The sequence below is a fragment of the Hippopotamus amphibius genome, chromosome 2 (assembly GCF_030028045.1).
Source record: "Hippopotamus amphibius kiboko isolate mHipAmp2 chromosome 2, mHipAmp2.hap2, whole genome shotgun sequence".
Lineage (NCBI taxonomy): Eukaryota > Metazoa > Chordata > Mammalia > Artiodactyla > Hippopotamidae > Hippopotamus > Hippopotamus amphibius.
This window is the reverse complement of record NC_080187.1, coordinates 127,627,020-127,643,721: the sequence shown is the minus strand read 5'-3', so window position 1 is coordinate 127,643,721 and position 16,702 is coordinate 127,627,020. Positions and strand designations below refer to the sequence as shown.

Sequence of the window (16,702 nt, the reverse complement as noted above, 5' to 3'; positions counted from 1 at the left end):
GTAAATATTGGTGTTGAGTAAATATGTCAACATGGTTAACATAGTTTAAAAATTGTGCTTTTTTGGGGTGGGGGCAAGCATTGAAAATTAGTGTTGATGGTAGGGAATATATTGATTTATTTAATCTTTAAATTTTCAAAGCTATGTTTTTTGTGTAACTCTTGAAAAGCATGCATCAGCACCCATATAAATTATAGAATTTTTAAAAAATATTACTTTGTTACTGTCGTTTGTTTAATGTACGATCTTCACAGTAACATACCCAGTAATAGATGGATATTTGTTTCCAAGATAGGGCTGACTGGTTTTCAGTAGAGTCTTTTGGCTAACACCATTCCTTCTTTTAGTCTTATTTTCATTTAGAGAGAAGCTGGTTGCTTTATACAGGCACAGTAAGTATTTCAAGGGAGTGGATACTGCACAGCATGTCTTATCTATGAGAGTTCACAGCTGACTAAGCATAGCTATAAGGGCTGCAGTGCATGCTTTCTTTCTCTTATTCTCAAAGTCTTTATTTTTTATTCGTGAAAATATTTTTCATATAGTAATTAAACACTTTTTTTCCCTTTTATCTGTCTTCATTCTGCATACTTTTCTAACAAAAGCCTACCTCTCTTAGTAAGTATTTGTGAAAGGAAGAGAATGAGAAACTGGTGGTGTTAATCTCCACTCTGTGAACTGGTGTCACTTCTGAGAAAGATGTCCTTGTCACACAGAAGACAGACAATGACTCTGCTTAGCTGCACGAGGGCATTGAGAACAAGAACTGGTTTATAAGAAGGCATGCAGTATGCAGAGGCAGGCCCTCGCTTATTCGGCATTTTTGCAGCCTAATAAGAGATATGTAGACAAATTAATTCACGTAATAGACTAGGTTAGGATAGAATAGTAAATAGTTCTGTGGGTTCTCAAAGGTTTATTTGAGGTCAGTGATTGAATAGGATTTTAGAAAATGTTCTTTGCTTAGAAATTTTAAGTTTCAGTTTTGTGTGTGTTTTTATTTTGGGGGTTTCTTTCGGTTTTGTTTTGTTTTGTTTTGTTTTGTTTTGTTTTGTTTTGTTTTGTTTTGTTTTGTTTTTGAGGAAAGTTTGTCCTTTCAGGAAGTTTGTAGCATATAATGGCCAGTAGAGTGAAACCTAAATGTTCATCTTCGCTTGAATGCTGCTGCATAACTGAGGAGTCCAGCCCCTCATCCTTATTACTCTGAAGTTAAGCATGGCAGGTCAGCTATAAAGGATCGTAAACTAGACTTTTCACAGTGATTTAAGTTACAGTATCAGAGCTTGAGTGGATTTCGTAATACTCTTTCACCCAAATCTGGCTAAAATTCAGAATCACCCGGGAAGGGACTTTAACAGTTACAGCATCACGTATCTCACACTTGGAGGTTCGTAACTCATGGACTTACTGTTTGATCAGAAGTGTCTCCTTGTGTGTGTAAGTGCACGCGCATGTGCATGTGTATGTGTGTGGTGAACGTGTGTGCGCGTGTGAGTGTGTGGGGTGAACATTTGTGTGTATATGAGCCTGTGGACAAGTGTGTCGACGGGCCGCCAGCCCCATGCGCACGTGTGCCGCCACCACCGCTACCAGCTGTTTGTCCAACAGCCATCTCTGCTCAGTGGGAAGCGGAAGCTGGGCCACGCGTTCTGTTTCTGCGAGCTGGGATCAGAGGGCTGTGGCATGTCCAGCTAGAGCGCCAGGCACTTGGAGGTGGGCTCTTCCAACAGATCATGCCTTCTGAGGCTCACGAGTCTCGTGGGACAGTAGGCAGTGGGCAGTGGCCCGAGCCTCAGTGCTCCCAGTGTCCTTGCGGCCCAGGACTGGATTGGCTCAGGGAGCCCCAGGTTAGGCATCAATGGCAGTTTCCTTTCAGAGAAAGAGACAGAGGGTTTGGGGCACTTTATTATTATTTTTTAGTTGAATTAAGTGTGTGTTTGTTTTTCTTGACACGTTGGTAGTGATTTGTGGGTTATGTGTTTCTCATCTGGTGTCACTCAGATTTTGAGATTAGAAAAGCACTCTTCCTGATAAATGACATTCACATTGAGGCAACTCTGGGCTTGGTTTTGTTCTGTTTTTAAAAGACAGCTAAGGAGGAGACCATGGGGCCATGGGGGCTCCAGTGGGGTCTGTTGTGTATTCTCTGCGGGTGTGTTTTCTCTGTCTCCTGCAGCCTGAGTCCGGACAACACCCTCGGGTCTCGCAGGGCCCCCGGGCTGGTCCGCGCATCCTGTCCTCTCAGGCAACCCACGCTTAACTGTTCAGCAAGTGAACAAAGCCCTGAGGAGCCTCCTCCTCTTCACCACATTAATAAATCATGATATCTTGAAGTGTGTTTACCATGAGGGCCACACACGTCCCCATCGCCGCGTGTCAGGGGCACTGCCCTGCTGGCCCCCACCTCTCCTCAGACCCACAAGGAGACTGAGTACGGTGGACGTGGAGGTTTCCGGACCTCGGGCTGAGTTGATTGCTTTATGTCATGCCTTTAAGCTGACGTGGGGCCCAGTCCTACCTGATGTTTGGGGCCGCTCCTCTGCGTGGCTTCCATCCTGTGCTTCACTGTTATAAGTTTGCACAAGGATAATAGAGAACCAATGACAGCGCACATCCGAGCAGGCTTATAAAGCCATTTTCTAAGGGAGCACAGAATCCCAAGTTACTGACCCTGCAGTGCATGTGTAATGCATGTGTAAACCGATCGTGGTTTCCTTAGCAATGAAAAACAAACCAAAAGTATAGGCAGCAGCTACCACACTTCACTTTTTATATTTAAAAGTGTGCTAGTAGCTAAGAACCTAATTTTAGTTTAAATAGAAAAATTCCATTGCTTCACATATGGAAGGGGAAGGGCAGTGTCCTTCTTGTGTTCCTGTAGTGCCTAGAGTACTACAGGGCTTCCCGCATTGCCAGCAGTGAGCAGAGAGAGATTGAGAACACCTGTTAAGTTAAAGACGGAGACAAACCAGGCATTCGAGGAAGTGAACAAAAGCAAAAACACTATCAGACATTAATTGAAAATTCTCGAAAGTTAGAATTCTAGCCCCGGTGTATAAAATAGGTCATCATAAGATTAAGTATTTTTTAACGTTAAACATGAATTTCTCAAGGTTTCTGGGAAGTGGGGCCAGTGGTGTGCTCACACCTGAGGAGGTGCAAGACAGATGGAGATGTGTGCTAGCCACTGCTGTGTCATGGGGAATGTCCCTCTGCTCACAGTTGTTTTATTGTTTTCTTTCCATATTGATGAAACAGCCAGACCAAATCCGTTTGGAATGCCTGGGATAGTGCCACCGTATGTCCCCCCCCAGATGCTCAACATTCCACAGACCTCTCTGCAAGCAAAGCCTGTGGTAAGGTCTTTCCTTTCCTTCTGCAGCTGGTCTGCCTGGCCTTGGTGGGGGACAGCTGCCTTGAAAGCTACGTATGCATCAAATCTTAATGAATGCTAAATAATTTCTTAAGTTCACAAAATGTGAAGCACCTGCTTCACAGTGTTTGTTGAATTAAGACTTAGCCAAGGCCAGGTAATGCTAATGTGTTCTGGGCTGTGCAAGCAGTGTGTGTGCATGCGTGACCTGTACCCTCTGTTTCAGGCCCCCCAGGTGCCCAGCTCAGGTGCTCCGGGCCAGGGTCCACACCCGTACAGCCTCGCTGAGCCAGCTCTCACCTTGGAAACCAGCGGAAAGAATCTGACTGAGCAGAACTACAGCAACATTCCTCACGAAGGAAAGCACACCCCACTGTATGAACGGTCCTCCCCGATCAACCCAGCTCCAAGTGGCAGTCCCAATCACGTGGACTCAGCGTACTTTCCTGGTTCTTCTACGTCATCATCTTCAGACAACGACGAAGGCAGTGGGGGAGCCGCGAAGTGAGTGGTGTGTGGAGTAGATGGTGTTTCCCGGCAGTGTAGCAGCTGCACTGGGCGTCTTAAGTAGCTTGTAGTCCCCACGGACGCCGCCTTCTGGCTGGCCGGCCCCTGGTTGTGCTCCAACATGCTGCTTGTTGTAGGTAGGTGACAGTTACTCTGTGCTTGGACCGAGAGTCCTCAGACAGAGAGAAAAGGTTAGATGTTTCCTTGGGGCTTCCAAGGTTGAAAATCTGTACTGTGCCAGCCCAAAGCCTTGGGCCCTGCCTCTTTTCGGGTGGAGTTTTAGGAAAATTAGTTTGTGTGAACATCAAAGGTGGTGAAGTTGTCTGGTCAAATTCTACCTGACCCTTACTCTCTTTTGGGCTGTGAGTCCTCTAGTCCCACCCCTAGAAAGCATTTTAAGTTAGTCTCTTGTGGCTTTCAGTCTCTTGGCTCCTGGATCGAAAGGGAATCAGAGTTTCCTTTCCTCCTGAATTCAACAACTTGAACCCCACCTCAGCAGCTCGTAGGATTGTTCTTGAAATAGCAACCATTCACCCAACCAAAACCATAGAAAGCTGCCAGACCCAAGTTGGAATTCTCCCTGTAGAAGGAGTGTTTTAAACAGTGTGTCCCCCTGAGTAAATGAATTTTCAAATACTTAATTTGTTAGAATCTAATCTGGAAAGTTTTTAAATGCACAGTCCTCCTCCCTTTACATAACCTTACGTTTCCAAGAAACATGATTAAAAAGAAGAAAGGGAGAGTCTTTCTTTTCTATACGTCTGCATCTCCTCTTCCTTGGTTTGAACTCTAATTCACAGTAGATGCCCAGGGCTAGTTACTGCTATGTCAATTTATGCTGTAAGAAAATCTGAGACACAGTTTCTAGTCTTCCTGCAAATTCTTACGGGTGTGTCACCTGAAGCCAGAGATTTTTCCTTTTTTGTCCTCTTTTTCTACATCTATAAAATGGGCACTAAGTCTGCTGACCTTGGGTGGCAGTTACTGAGGAGTTTGCTGCCATCCAGGGATGTTTGCTTTTGTGGAACAGAGAAACATAAAATCCATAAATGTTTACTGTATGTGCAATCCTAAAATTCTAAAATGGAGTAAAAAGTTTAATTTAGCGTTCAAACTTTTAACCTTCTAGAAAGATATTTAAGACCTGCTGAATGAGAATTGCTGTGTGGGGCTCAGAAACCTGCATGTGTAAATGAGACCATGTGACTCTAAAGCACAGGGAAGTTTGAGAATAGTTGATGTCTCAGGAGCCCTTTCACTCTCTAAGGAACTATGAGTTTTCTTTTAAAAATTGACTCATGTCAGCAAGACCAAGGTATCTGTAGTGCAGGTTCATTTTAGTAAGAAACATTTTTTCTAGACTCTGAAACACAGGTAGAAATAAGACACAAAGCCACTCTTTGTGGCTCAGAGTCCTGTGCAGGTGATGAGCGTTGAGAGGCCCTGGTCTGGGGAGGTCCAGTGGCGATCCTGTCCCTTCGGGTAGGGATGCAGAGATAATGTGAGTTGCCTACTTAGTTTGGCAAGCTGCCCTGTTAGGATATGAGTTGAACTTGAATGAATAAGGTTGCCTGAGAGCCCTTCCCTTTTCTTGTGCATACGCAACTCTGCCCTGTTCCCAGAGGTTCTGAGCAGTGTCACCTTCCCTGGAAGTTTTCTTCCGTCTTAGTCTTCTCTCCTGCCTCTGAGCTTTGTAGCATTTAACTGCCTGTATGCCCGATTCGGGGCATTTTTACTGCGTCTTCTGGGAGGTGTCTCTGGAAGGTGAACTCCATACATGGGGGTGGCATGGGCATCTCACCCTCTCGTGTTGTGAATTGTGGTGAAAAAGGCAGAGCACACCCACAATGTGGAGTTGAAAGATTGCTAAGCCTGGGTCAAGTTATGTGGCTTAGCAATGTCTTCATTTCCTTGAATCTGTTTTTCCATTTATTGTAACAAATAAGAGAAAGATGTGTTTAAATTGAGAGGAAAGAGAGAAGGAAAAGGGGATAGGGAGCTTGTACTAGAGGCTTCAGGGTCTTAAGCCAGGCGGAGTAGGACCTGGGGTCAGCCCTGACTGTGGGCGTCCTGTACTTGTGCCAGGATGCTGAGGGCAGTGTTCATGGTTTCAGGGTAAGGATTCTTCAGGGTAAGGTTGAGTAAGTTATGTGTGTACACTTTTGAGGCCATGCATAGGACAGAGGATTGCTCTCCTAGTTCAGAAACTAAGTAGGGGCACTAAGTCAGGATTTGGTTTACCTTTGGTTTGGCCTTAAATAGGGACCCCTGGATCTACTCTGTGCTCTTAGGATGGTCTTGATGGAAAGAAATCCATCCATTTAACCAGGCAACACTTGAGTGCTTGCCGTCTACCCGTGAAGCATGGTGGTAGGCAGCACAGACAGGGCGTGGTGGTGGGAGGTCTGCAGGGAAATGAGCAGGTAGACCCAAGTGGTGAGCACGGCGGAGCAAACACCAGACCAGTGGGACTGGGAGGAGGGAGTGCTTCTGGAGAGGCAGGGTTTGAGCTGTGACAGAGCGGGGAGAGAGCTGGACGAGTGTGGGGTGGAAAGAGGGGCAAGCCAGTGTGGCTGCGGTGTCGAGTGAGGTGGAGGCTGGGTGGCGTAGAGTCTGAATTCTCCTCTGAGTGGGATGGGACGCATCCACAGGATTTGCTTCGAATGGTCCTGGGGCTGGAAAGATCCCCACGTTTCTTTGGAAATGGGTTTGCTCTTATCTGGGTGCTGTTTTCCCTGGGGGTGGACAGGTGTCTGGGTGGCCAGGCCATTTGGCTGGGGAAATTAGTGCACAGCTGAACTGAAGCGCCTCTGGTCACACCACCTTCTGCAGATCAACTGTAGAAACATTGGTAATTGCCCTCCCCTAAGACACCAGTGTACACAGTAGAGAGGAGGAGGCCTGCATCAGCCCTGGTTGCGGGTGCCCTTATCTGTTCGATCCCCTGAGGCATTTGCACTCCTTCCACCACATTCCTTACAGTACTGGGAAATAATCCTGAATGTGGGAGATCACAAAATAAATAGCCTCATTTCCCCAGTGGAAAAGCAGTGGCATTTCTTTAAAGGATGGTGCTGATGGGTAATGGGGACTGTTATAGAATAACTCTCCCCAAAATACCCCCCAAAATTACCCCCCCAAATAAGCCCCCCCCAAAAAAAACACCCAGCTTCCTACAATTTAAAAAGATAACTGCTTTATATGGCAGAGAATATAAACATGCAATTCCCAGAGGAAACACAGGTTCACTAACATGAAAGGATGTTGTTCACTCTCACTAAAAATAAAAAAAAATCAAAGGAATGCAACTTAAAACATAATAAGGTACATTTTTAACCTATAAAATTGGCAGACATTGGTTTTTAAAGATAAAGTTTGGGGGGGGCCACCGGTGGAGTTGGTCGGACATGAGGTTTAGGCTCTTCTGGCAGGTCCTTGGTCTTTGTGGTCAGCACGGCCTACGGGTGACTGAGGGCTGTGGATGTTCCTCCTGGGAGGGTTTGCACCGTCTGTGTGCAAGGGTGGATGTGGGGGAGCATTTAAGAGCAAAAGACATGTGTATGCCTCAAATGCCGACAGCAGAGACAGTCCTTACCGGGAACACCATGCACCACTCCAAAGAGTGTTCGGATGTGAAAGGAAGTGCGTGCTAAGGTGTCCTGTAGAGGAGCTGCCAGGTGTGAGAGTGCCTCCTGGCTGGACTTCTGGTGCAGGTGGTGGCACCTGTGCTGGATGTGTGTGTGTGCGCACTTGGCATACATGCCTGCATTTGGCAGGCCCTGTGCTTTGTCTCCCTCCCTGTTTCCTTACCTGACATTTAAGCTTCTCCAGCTGGGAGTGTTCAGGTGTGTATCCCATCACATTGCTGGAAGGGACTTCCTGGGTTGTCCTCTTGAAGTCTACACATGCCCCTGTAGAGTTTGCAGCCTGTGCTGGATGAGGAGTCTCGGGCTATGAGAGACCCCTGTGCACAGCTCTGGTGAGTCGGATGTCCTCACCAGGACTGAGGTGAGCTGCGAGGCCAGGGCTAGAGCTGGCCTGCGTCTCCTTGGTGACTTCACTTGGGGAGACACGCAGCCTTCTGCACTTGCTATGGCTCTGTGTGTGTCAGAGGATGTAGGCTGGTACCTGGGCAGCTGTTCAAGACCAATTATTTTAAAGTAAAATAAGAAAGGAATGTGCTGCCTTCTAACTAAATAACTTCTTTCTCCTATTCCTTTTCTTAGAGTGTCATCAGCATATATTTCTTCCTCTGTTCTTGGTTAGAATGTAAAAAAAAAAAAAACAACCCTCAGGCTGTATTCTTGCTTTTCTTTCCTGGTCTTTGTCAAACCTTTGTAATTCTGTTTTGGTTGAATTAAGAATTACAGTTGAATTCTTGTGGAGGTGTTTATAGTATTTTCATAGATTTATTGGCCTTTAGAATTTGAGTCTGATCCGAGGTTGCTAATTTGCAGTTTTCAGTTGTTTTGTATCTTCTTTCTAGTTACCATTTCAATACACAGTTATAGAATAGAAACATTAGAAAATACGATGTAGGAAATCCCCCATGATCCCACCTCTAGAGATACAACTATTTTCAAAAGATTGGTGAATATTCAAACACCTTATTTTTCACTGCATACACTAACATAGGGTTTTTACAGTGATGAGATCTTAGGGACAGCAACTTGCCTTTTTTCCTCGTCTTCCTTTTTATACTTACTATACTTATTTAAGTGTGTATTCTTATTTGTATATGTAAATGTAAATATGTATATGCACACTGCCTGTTGCTTCAGTGTTTTGCATGTCATTACTTACATTTTTAATTGGATAGTTAAACATCCTATTAGGAGAGAAGACTAACTTAATTTTTCTCCGCTTTGTGACTTCATTTGTATAGATTTGTTCTCTTTCCCTGTACATTCACGTACACATCAATTTCAAGATATCGTGTCTCGGTGGCATCTTGTTGTGTAAGCTTTGCATGCCCCCGTGTGGTCCCTGTGGGACCGGATCTGCGCTATAGAAGGTTGCTGTCAGTGCCCAAGGGACAGTCCACAGCACAGTGACCAGTGCTGTCAGGACCCAGTCCCCCCACCTCCCATGGCTTGTCTTGCCAGGTCTGGGTGCCACTTGGGGTTGTGTGACCTGGAGCTCCCTGGGCCCAGTGCACCCAACATGAATGGGAGCTGTCTGGGGTGTACGTGATTTAAATCAGTTGATGAGTAACCACGGTAAGTGACAGCTATCACTATTATTTAAGAAATAACGATGGGTCCAATAAAATACTAAAACATTTACTTCATTCTTAATGTAAAATACCTAAGGAATTTCATTTATTGCCCTTGATCTGGTGTCCCAGGAAACATGCTTTTTCTAATGCTTCTTTTTTTCCTTTAAGTGATACTGGTATTCTACTTTGAGTCCTGTCAGGCTGCCTATCCAAAGAAACTGTGTGGTTTGCAAAGACAATTACATTTTACCCTGCTCTAGGGTACCCATCCCAGACAGGCTAAATAAAGCTGCAGATTTTTCCTTTCAGATTGTTATACTGTTGTGTGAGACAAATGGCTACTTTACATTTATATTTTAATTTTTTAACATAGGGTAATATTTCTTAATATGTTCTCAGAAAAACTATTCTGAATTACTTTTATGTTTGGTAAAAATTAATCATTATCTCTGTTGTCACAGGGAGAGGGTCTACATATGTTCTCATCATCCATTGACCCTCGTAGGCATTTTCTGTTGATCTCATCTGACTCCGGTGTCTCTGAACCTTCACTTAGTGGGAGAAGCTTGAGAAGTCCTGACAAACACATAAGAGTAGCATTTGGGACAAGAGCCCCATCTGACTGCTTCATAGGAGCAAGACCAGTACCTCTCTGTTACCAACTTTTTATGAAAGAATCTGAGTGTGTGACACCAGCTTAATCTGTGGCATAAGGAAACTGTACTGAGGGTGTTTGTATGTGAAAATCTTGTGGCTTCCCCTATCGGGAAGCTCAAATCTTCACCTGCTGTAGTAGAAGAACCTAACTGCCAGGTCTCCTCCTCAGAACTCTTGGGGGTCTGTTGAATGAGAGCAGGCTGTGGATCAAGTCTCTCTCTATTCCTGAGTTGGGGAGCAGACAGAAGTGAAAATGTATGCACACTTGTTGAAGCTTCACATGGTTTAACCATATCTGTGACCTTACACACACACACACACACACACACACACACACACACACACACACACACACACACACACACACACACTAGATAGTGTTACTGAGGATTTGATCTTTCATGTTTTGCTTCTTCCCTTTTGGTTTTATTTGCCTTTTCTTTTTTTCCTGTTGACAAGTAAGCCAGCTTGTGGTCAGTGCTGTCTTCCTTTTCTGTTCCACAAAAGCAAACCACACCCTTGGCAGAGGGGCATGAGTGAGAAGTCACTGTGGCAGGTCAGACACTTTTACACTTGGTGTAGATGGATACCAGTCTGTTTTCATCCTAGCATCACCAGCCTGCAGACTACAAAAATGTGTATGAGAGAGTTCAGTGGTTAGGGCAGTCGTCTACTTCCAACCAGCTTTAGTGCAGAAAAAGCCCCAGGTATCCTGGAGTGCAGTGAGGCCTTGCATTGCCTCTGGAGAGTCCACAGAGCCTAGTGGTGTGGTGCTGGCCTTTCTCCCCGCCATTGATCTGGGTGTGAGGGTAGTTCGTTGATTGCCTGCTGCATCATAAGTGCGTCTGGTGGCTTTTTGGTAATAGCATGTGGTAGTGTCTGGGATGGTGGGTCTGTGTTTGGATCCAGTCACTGTTACTGTGGCTGTGAGTGGATTCCTTCTCTCTGAACCTGAATTTTAGCAGCAGAGAGTTGTGCCTTGGAGTGAGCAGGAAACTTCAACTCAAGAACACATGCAGGCATCCCAGCCCGTCCATTTCCCTGTGACCTGCATGGGTCTCAGCAGGTCTCCCCAGGGCACAGCTGCTGATGAAACTTCACGTCAAGGTTAGCAGTTCCAAGTGTGATTATGAGGTGGGAGAAGTTGAGTAGAATGGAACCTAACGGAATATACAAATATTGTGAAATCTCAAATCCATCTTGTTCTTCAAAGCAAGGCATTTGTTATATTCAAATATTTTGTTTTCTCAAGTTGTAAAGGAATATAGTTATCCTACTGAAATATTCTGGACTTTAAAAAATTTGGCCATTGTCAAGATGATTTTCAGGCAGAATTTAAATTTTATAGTACAGTGTTGAAAGATCTTATGGGCGTTTAGTTATGACATTATTTTGTAGTTTGATTATCTATATAAAATAAAACTAAGATTTATAAATAAAAATTCTATGTGCTCTTAAGTGGGATGAGCTTTCCACTTGAACAGTGTGGCATGGTCTCCCCCCCACCCTGTACCCATATAAAACCCAGGTTTTATACCTTCTTTGCCATATACCTTTAGGCTATAGTTATGTGATTTATTCATTCAGCTATGGGGTACCTGTTCGGTAGTGACTATAAGATCTTATTATCTTCATGGAGTTTATAATTGAGTGATGAAAAGAAATGGTAATTAGAAATAGTGCTGAATATGATGCATGGCATGACGAAAGTACAGAAACGAAGATAGCAAGGATGGGGTGGTCAGGGAGGGCTGCACCCAGTTGCAGCCAAGATGAAGCATCACATATAAAAACTTTAGTCTCTCATAAAGAGGGAGGGGTGGCAGTCCAGCAGGGCTTGGAAGATAATTGCAGTCTATACACCTGACCAGTAACTTGTATGCAGAACATTTAATGACTTTCTGTAAGTTCATAAGAACAATCTGCACATTATCCACTTACTGCAGGGTGTTTGAGCAGGTGCACCGGAAAGGAAGATGTCACGTGTGGAGAGATGCTCATCTTCTTCATTATCAGAGAAGTGCAAACTAGACTCTGCTGAGATTCACTGCATTCCCTCCCCAAAGGCTAACACAAGAACAATAGAAAATACAAGGGCAGGGCTCTCCTGCAGGGTGGGTTGTAGACCCAGCTGTGGCATGGCCCCACACTGGCATGCATGCAGCACCGACACCAAACCAGCACTGTGTGCAGTAATATTGTTGAGCCAAGACTCCTGGACACACAAAATGTAGAAGTACATGATTCTATTTATATGGGTTCAAAACCAGATAGAAGTGGTCTTTGCTGTCAGAAGTCAGAATAACTGTCACCCTTGAGGAAGTCTCTGGAGCAGGTCAGGAAGGGGATTCCGGGATGTCAGCCCTGCGTCTTGGTTTGGTTGCTTACATGGTGTGTTCAGTTTGTGGACATTCATTAAGCTGTTCACGTGTGCATTTTGTAGATGTGTTATACTTAAATGTTTAAAATTGTAGGTAACAAATGTTATATTTCTTTATAAAACATGAGTATCCAAGTAATTTGTTCTAAAATTTCACAGAATAAACATCACCAACCTTCTAATCAACTCTATACCACATTCTAAACCACTTCACCTTTCCTCCCCATTGCTTGGAATACCCACTTTGGACGTGTGCATGACAAGATTGTCTACCCTCTATTTCCCTATTTCACAGATCCTGGCACAGTTATCACATAACATGTCCTGACCAGTAGACATTCAATGAATCATTGATTGACTAATCAGTTTGTTCAGCTTCTTACCTATTCATTCATGTAGTAGCTGCTCTACTCTTGGATTTTCGACAGGATGGATCACTGTCCTCTTGGAATACTTATATTTATTTTTATGCCTTCTCCTCATCACTAGGGTTTCGTCTGCTTTTGTAAAGTTGTAGCCTGAGATTACACACATGAGTAGCAAACTTGGACAGCGCAGTGGTTTCTCTGAGTCCTCATTGAAGATCCGGAGCCTTGGGTGTTGGATAACTGGGCATCTGGGCTACGTTGTTTCATGCGGAAGTCTTGGGGTATCCCATCCCGTGACTGGCATCAAGGAGCTGGAATTAGACTCCGAAATACCACAACATGGGACACGATTCTTGGTTTAAGATGTGACAGCCTTCTCATCTCTCCTCTTTTTTGCAACTGCTTCTTTTTTTTTTTTTTTTAATAGAACTAAAATGAAGTCGATTGGAAGATAAAATTACCAGGTCTTAAAATCTCTCTGTTTGTCATGCAAGTCAGTTAGAAAGGCAAGCCAAATAAAAGCTCTCTACGTTGGCTTGGCTTGCCTTGTGGCCAGCACTGGTTTTAGAAGATGATTTTGGCGTGGAGCCCTGCAGGGGGAGGGACAAGCAAAGGGTGGATGCCCGCAGCGGCCCAGGCCATCGCCACAGCTCGCCAGCACCCTACCCCTGCCCAAGCCCCTCTAGATTCCCTCCTCCCTCCAGGATAGTGCTTTTCACAAAATTTGCCCGAGTACCAGAGTAAATTTTCTTTTACATTGTGGCCCATAACACATGCACAAAGAGTTTTTGAAATAATACTATTCGTACCACATTCACTGCATCTGATCTATTCCATTTCTTTCCTTTTTTTTTTTCTTTTTCTTTTTTGTCTTTGGCCGTGCTGTGCGGCATGTGGGACCTTAGTTCCCCGGCCAGGGATCAGACCTGTGCCCCCTGCAGTGGAAGCACGGAGTCTTAACCACTGGATAGCCAAGGAGGTCCCCGTTTCATTTTTTAAAAAATACTTGTTAAATCCACTACATTGTTTTCTTGGGGTACTAATGGGTCATAACCTACAGTTTTGTAAGAACACTGATTGAAATACCTCATTCTGGCATTCAGGATACTCTGTAATCTTCCCCATTATCTTTTTCCCACTTTTACTATGCCGAATAAAGTCATTTCCCAAATAAGATTGTTAACTCCCTGTTTCATGAGCTCACCAAATGCATTCCTTCCCCCTGGGCCTGGAAGGCATGCCCCCCCCCCCGCCCCGACTTGTTCATGTGAGTTATCACCAGCGTAGCCCCATGCCCCCTTCTATGAATAGGAATTCATGCCCCCATGAATTGTCACCCAGATAACATTTAATCTTCTACTGCCTGATAATTGTCAGTTGAATGTGATTTCTTATCTTACTTCTCCAAGATGACTGAGCTCCCAGAGGTTGGAGTGTGTCTCCTCTGTACCCCATGGAGCTAGCACATCCTAGACCAGCTTTAAGCGCAGCTGCGAGACGTGGGTTAGGTGCTGGATTTCTCTTCCGCACTGGGTAGTTACCACCTGGCTGTTTGAAGTAGGTGGAAAGTGTTCCCGTGATAGGATTCTCTCTGGGGGTAGGTGGTTGGGGAGGTGAGATCAGTACAGCATAAGGTATCATTGCGTCTGTAGGCTCAGTGCAGGCCCTTCTTATCACGAGCATGTGTGGGAAGTGGTTGATACTAATCAGTATTCTTGTTCATTTTATGTTCAGCCATATCAGTGGGAACAAAATTGGCTGGGAGAAGACAGGAAGCCATTCAGAGCCTCAAGCACGGGGAGACCCAGGAGACCAAACAAAGGTAGTGCATCTGTGCCTTCTGTTCTTCCAAGCTCCCATCCTCTCAGCGTGCAGTGCCAGGGATTGGTTTAAAGTAAAATGCTCGCTCGCTCTCTTTTTTAAAGCACGTTAATTTTGAGTAAGACATTGGTGGGGTGAGAGGGAAAGGAGGATCCCCAGGGCTGTGCTGCCCCCAGCCTGTCTTCTCTCACAGGGCAGGGTGGTGACCTGGTAGAGATCCTCTTCTCTCTGCTTGCTGCATAGCCTTCCAGAGCCCTCATTTCTTGTGGGTTTTTATGATGATTAAGTGAGAAAAGCACCTGGGATGTATATATGAAAAATAAAAATAAACTAAATTTTATTTTCCTTTTTTTTTCTATTTCTACTTGTTAATATTCACCTTTTTCTTTTTCCATGTCTACTTGTTAGTATTCATCTCTAGAAATACCTTTTTAACTTACAAAGTCACATCTGTCCCCACACATGATCACTTAGAATGAGCTGGTCTCTCTGGCTGGAAGAGGGCTTGTTTTTATATAAGGTGATGGAATATTAGAGATCTGTTTAAAACTCTGAAGTATTCTCACTGTTGAATGATTATCCTGCAGATGAGTAACAGAGATGCTTTCTGGCTACCTGCTGTTTGCAAAGTACCTCCAGAAGCATTTGTAGTTGTTGATGTCTACATTCGATGGAATGGAAGGTGTAGAAAACACTCATGAGTTATCCATGAGTTATTCTTCTCAAGACTGATTTTGGCACTTTGTGTTTTAAAGGATAAAATTAAGCACTCATTGCATACCACTGTAAAGAATACATTTTGTTTCAAAACAGCAAAATGTATATATTTTAAGGTGCCACAGTCAATCAGTGGGCAGTTACTATTCTAGGATTTATTATGAGAAAGAAGAGTTTACTGCAAGAATAATAATTGCCCTTGGTAAACAATTCAGACTTTGCTAAAGTTTGTAAAGAGAAAACTGAGATTCTCCTTCTGCCTTTCCTTGCCTTGGTCCTGCTGCCTCTTAGAAGTGCAGCACTGAGGTAATCACTGAGTGTCCACACTCTTTCCTCTTCATGTCGTCCATTCTGTATTTTGGTGATTGGTTGTTACAGAGTGGGTGTTTTTCACCTATTTACCATGCGTGTATTTCTGTGTCAGTATACGTAGATCTGACTCATCATTTTTAATGGTATTAGCTTGTCCTTTGGTTTTAATTTTTGGTAGACAGTTCTCTACGTATACTTAATTTGGGGCTTTTAAAATGACCTAAGCGAATGCCTGAGGTTTGGTTTTTGTTTCCTCTTTAAATTACAGCTGGTGGTGGTGGTGAAGAGCAGGCCTGGCTCAGGCGTAGTTCTGAGTCCCAGTTTCACGAGCTAGTGATCTCATTACCGTGGACAATAGACATACCCTCTTGGAGGATTAGTTTTTTTCATCTGTTGAGAGGGTGATGCCTATTTAGTTTAGGAAGGGTCTCCAAGGAAAGCAGAAACATAGGAGCAGGCCAGGTGGGACCAGGGTTAGCAACACAGGAGGCCATTCACCCCACAGGGACCCCACGGGAGGAGCTGTAGGTGGGGTCACCCAGCAGAAGCTGCAGCAGTCCTCCAGGCTCCCCCCGCCACCCCCAACACAGGCACAGTGGGCGTCCGTTCACCACTTCTTCTGTCCAAGGATCAGAGCTCCCTTGTTTGTCCGCATTGGTGAAGTTGTTAATCACATCTCTCCGGACAGGACTCTTCTGTTGCAAGTGGACAGACAGGTTAAAGGAATGGAAATGTGACATGAACCCATTTTCTCCTCTCACTCATTGCTCTGTAGGCAGAAGGTTCGTCCACTGCCTCTTCGGGCAGCCAGCTTGCTGAAGGAAAGGGGAGCCAGATTGGCGCTGTTCAGCCAATTCCATGCCTCCTGTCCATGCCCACCAGGAACCACATGGACATCACCACCCCGCCCCTGCCCCCCGTAGCGCCTGAGGTGCTGAGAGTGGCTGAGCATCGGCACAAGAAGGGGCTGATGTACCCCTACATCTTCCACGTCCTGACAAAGGTACGCACAGGGGCTGTGGGTGTGGCTGTCATCCCACAGTGGTCACTTCTGTGGGGTGTGTCCTTGTTCCTTTTGGAACTGCTTTTTATGTTACAAGCTATTTGAAACAAAGTTCATTTTCCCCTTTCTAAACTTTGAGGGAAAAAAAGATGGAAATTTATACCTATAAATGCCATAAAAGAAGAATTTGGGAAAAGTCTTATTTTCCTCTTCAATTTAATACAAAATATTTTTGAAACTCGTAATTTATGGCACATCATGTTATTTTCTGATTTGTAATTTTATTCTTTTTAGTTCTAATTTCAAAATTTCCCACACCATGTTTATGCTGTAATGTCAAGTTTAA

The 16,702-nt window shown here is 44.5% G+C and overlaps 1 protein-coding gene across 2 annotated transcripts in view; it reads left to right on the top strand.

The window, feature by feature from the left end:
* FAM120A (family with sequence similarity 120 member A) overlaps nt 1-16,702 on the top strand; it is a 103,617-nt gene that overhangs the window by 48,888 nt on the left and 38,027 nt on the right. For both annotated transcript variants that reach the window (XM_057719912.1, XM_057719913.1), the window contains exons 6-9: nt 3,259-3,356; nt 3,600-3,877; nt 14,238-14,325; nt 16,129-16,356. In XM_057719912.1, the coding sequence (XP_057575895.1) occupies nt 3,259-3,356; nt 3,600-3,877; nt 14,238-14,325; nt 16,129-16,356 (692 nt within the window). The remainder of the gene's footprint in view (nt 1-3,258; nt 3,357-3,599; nt 3,878-14,237; nt 14,326-16,128; nt 16,357-16,702) is intronic.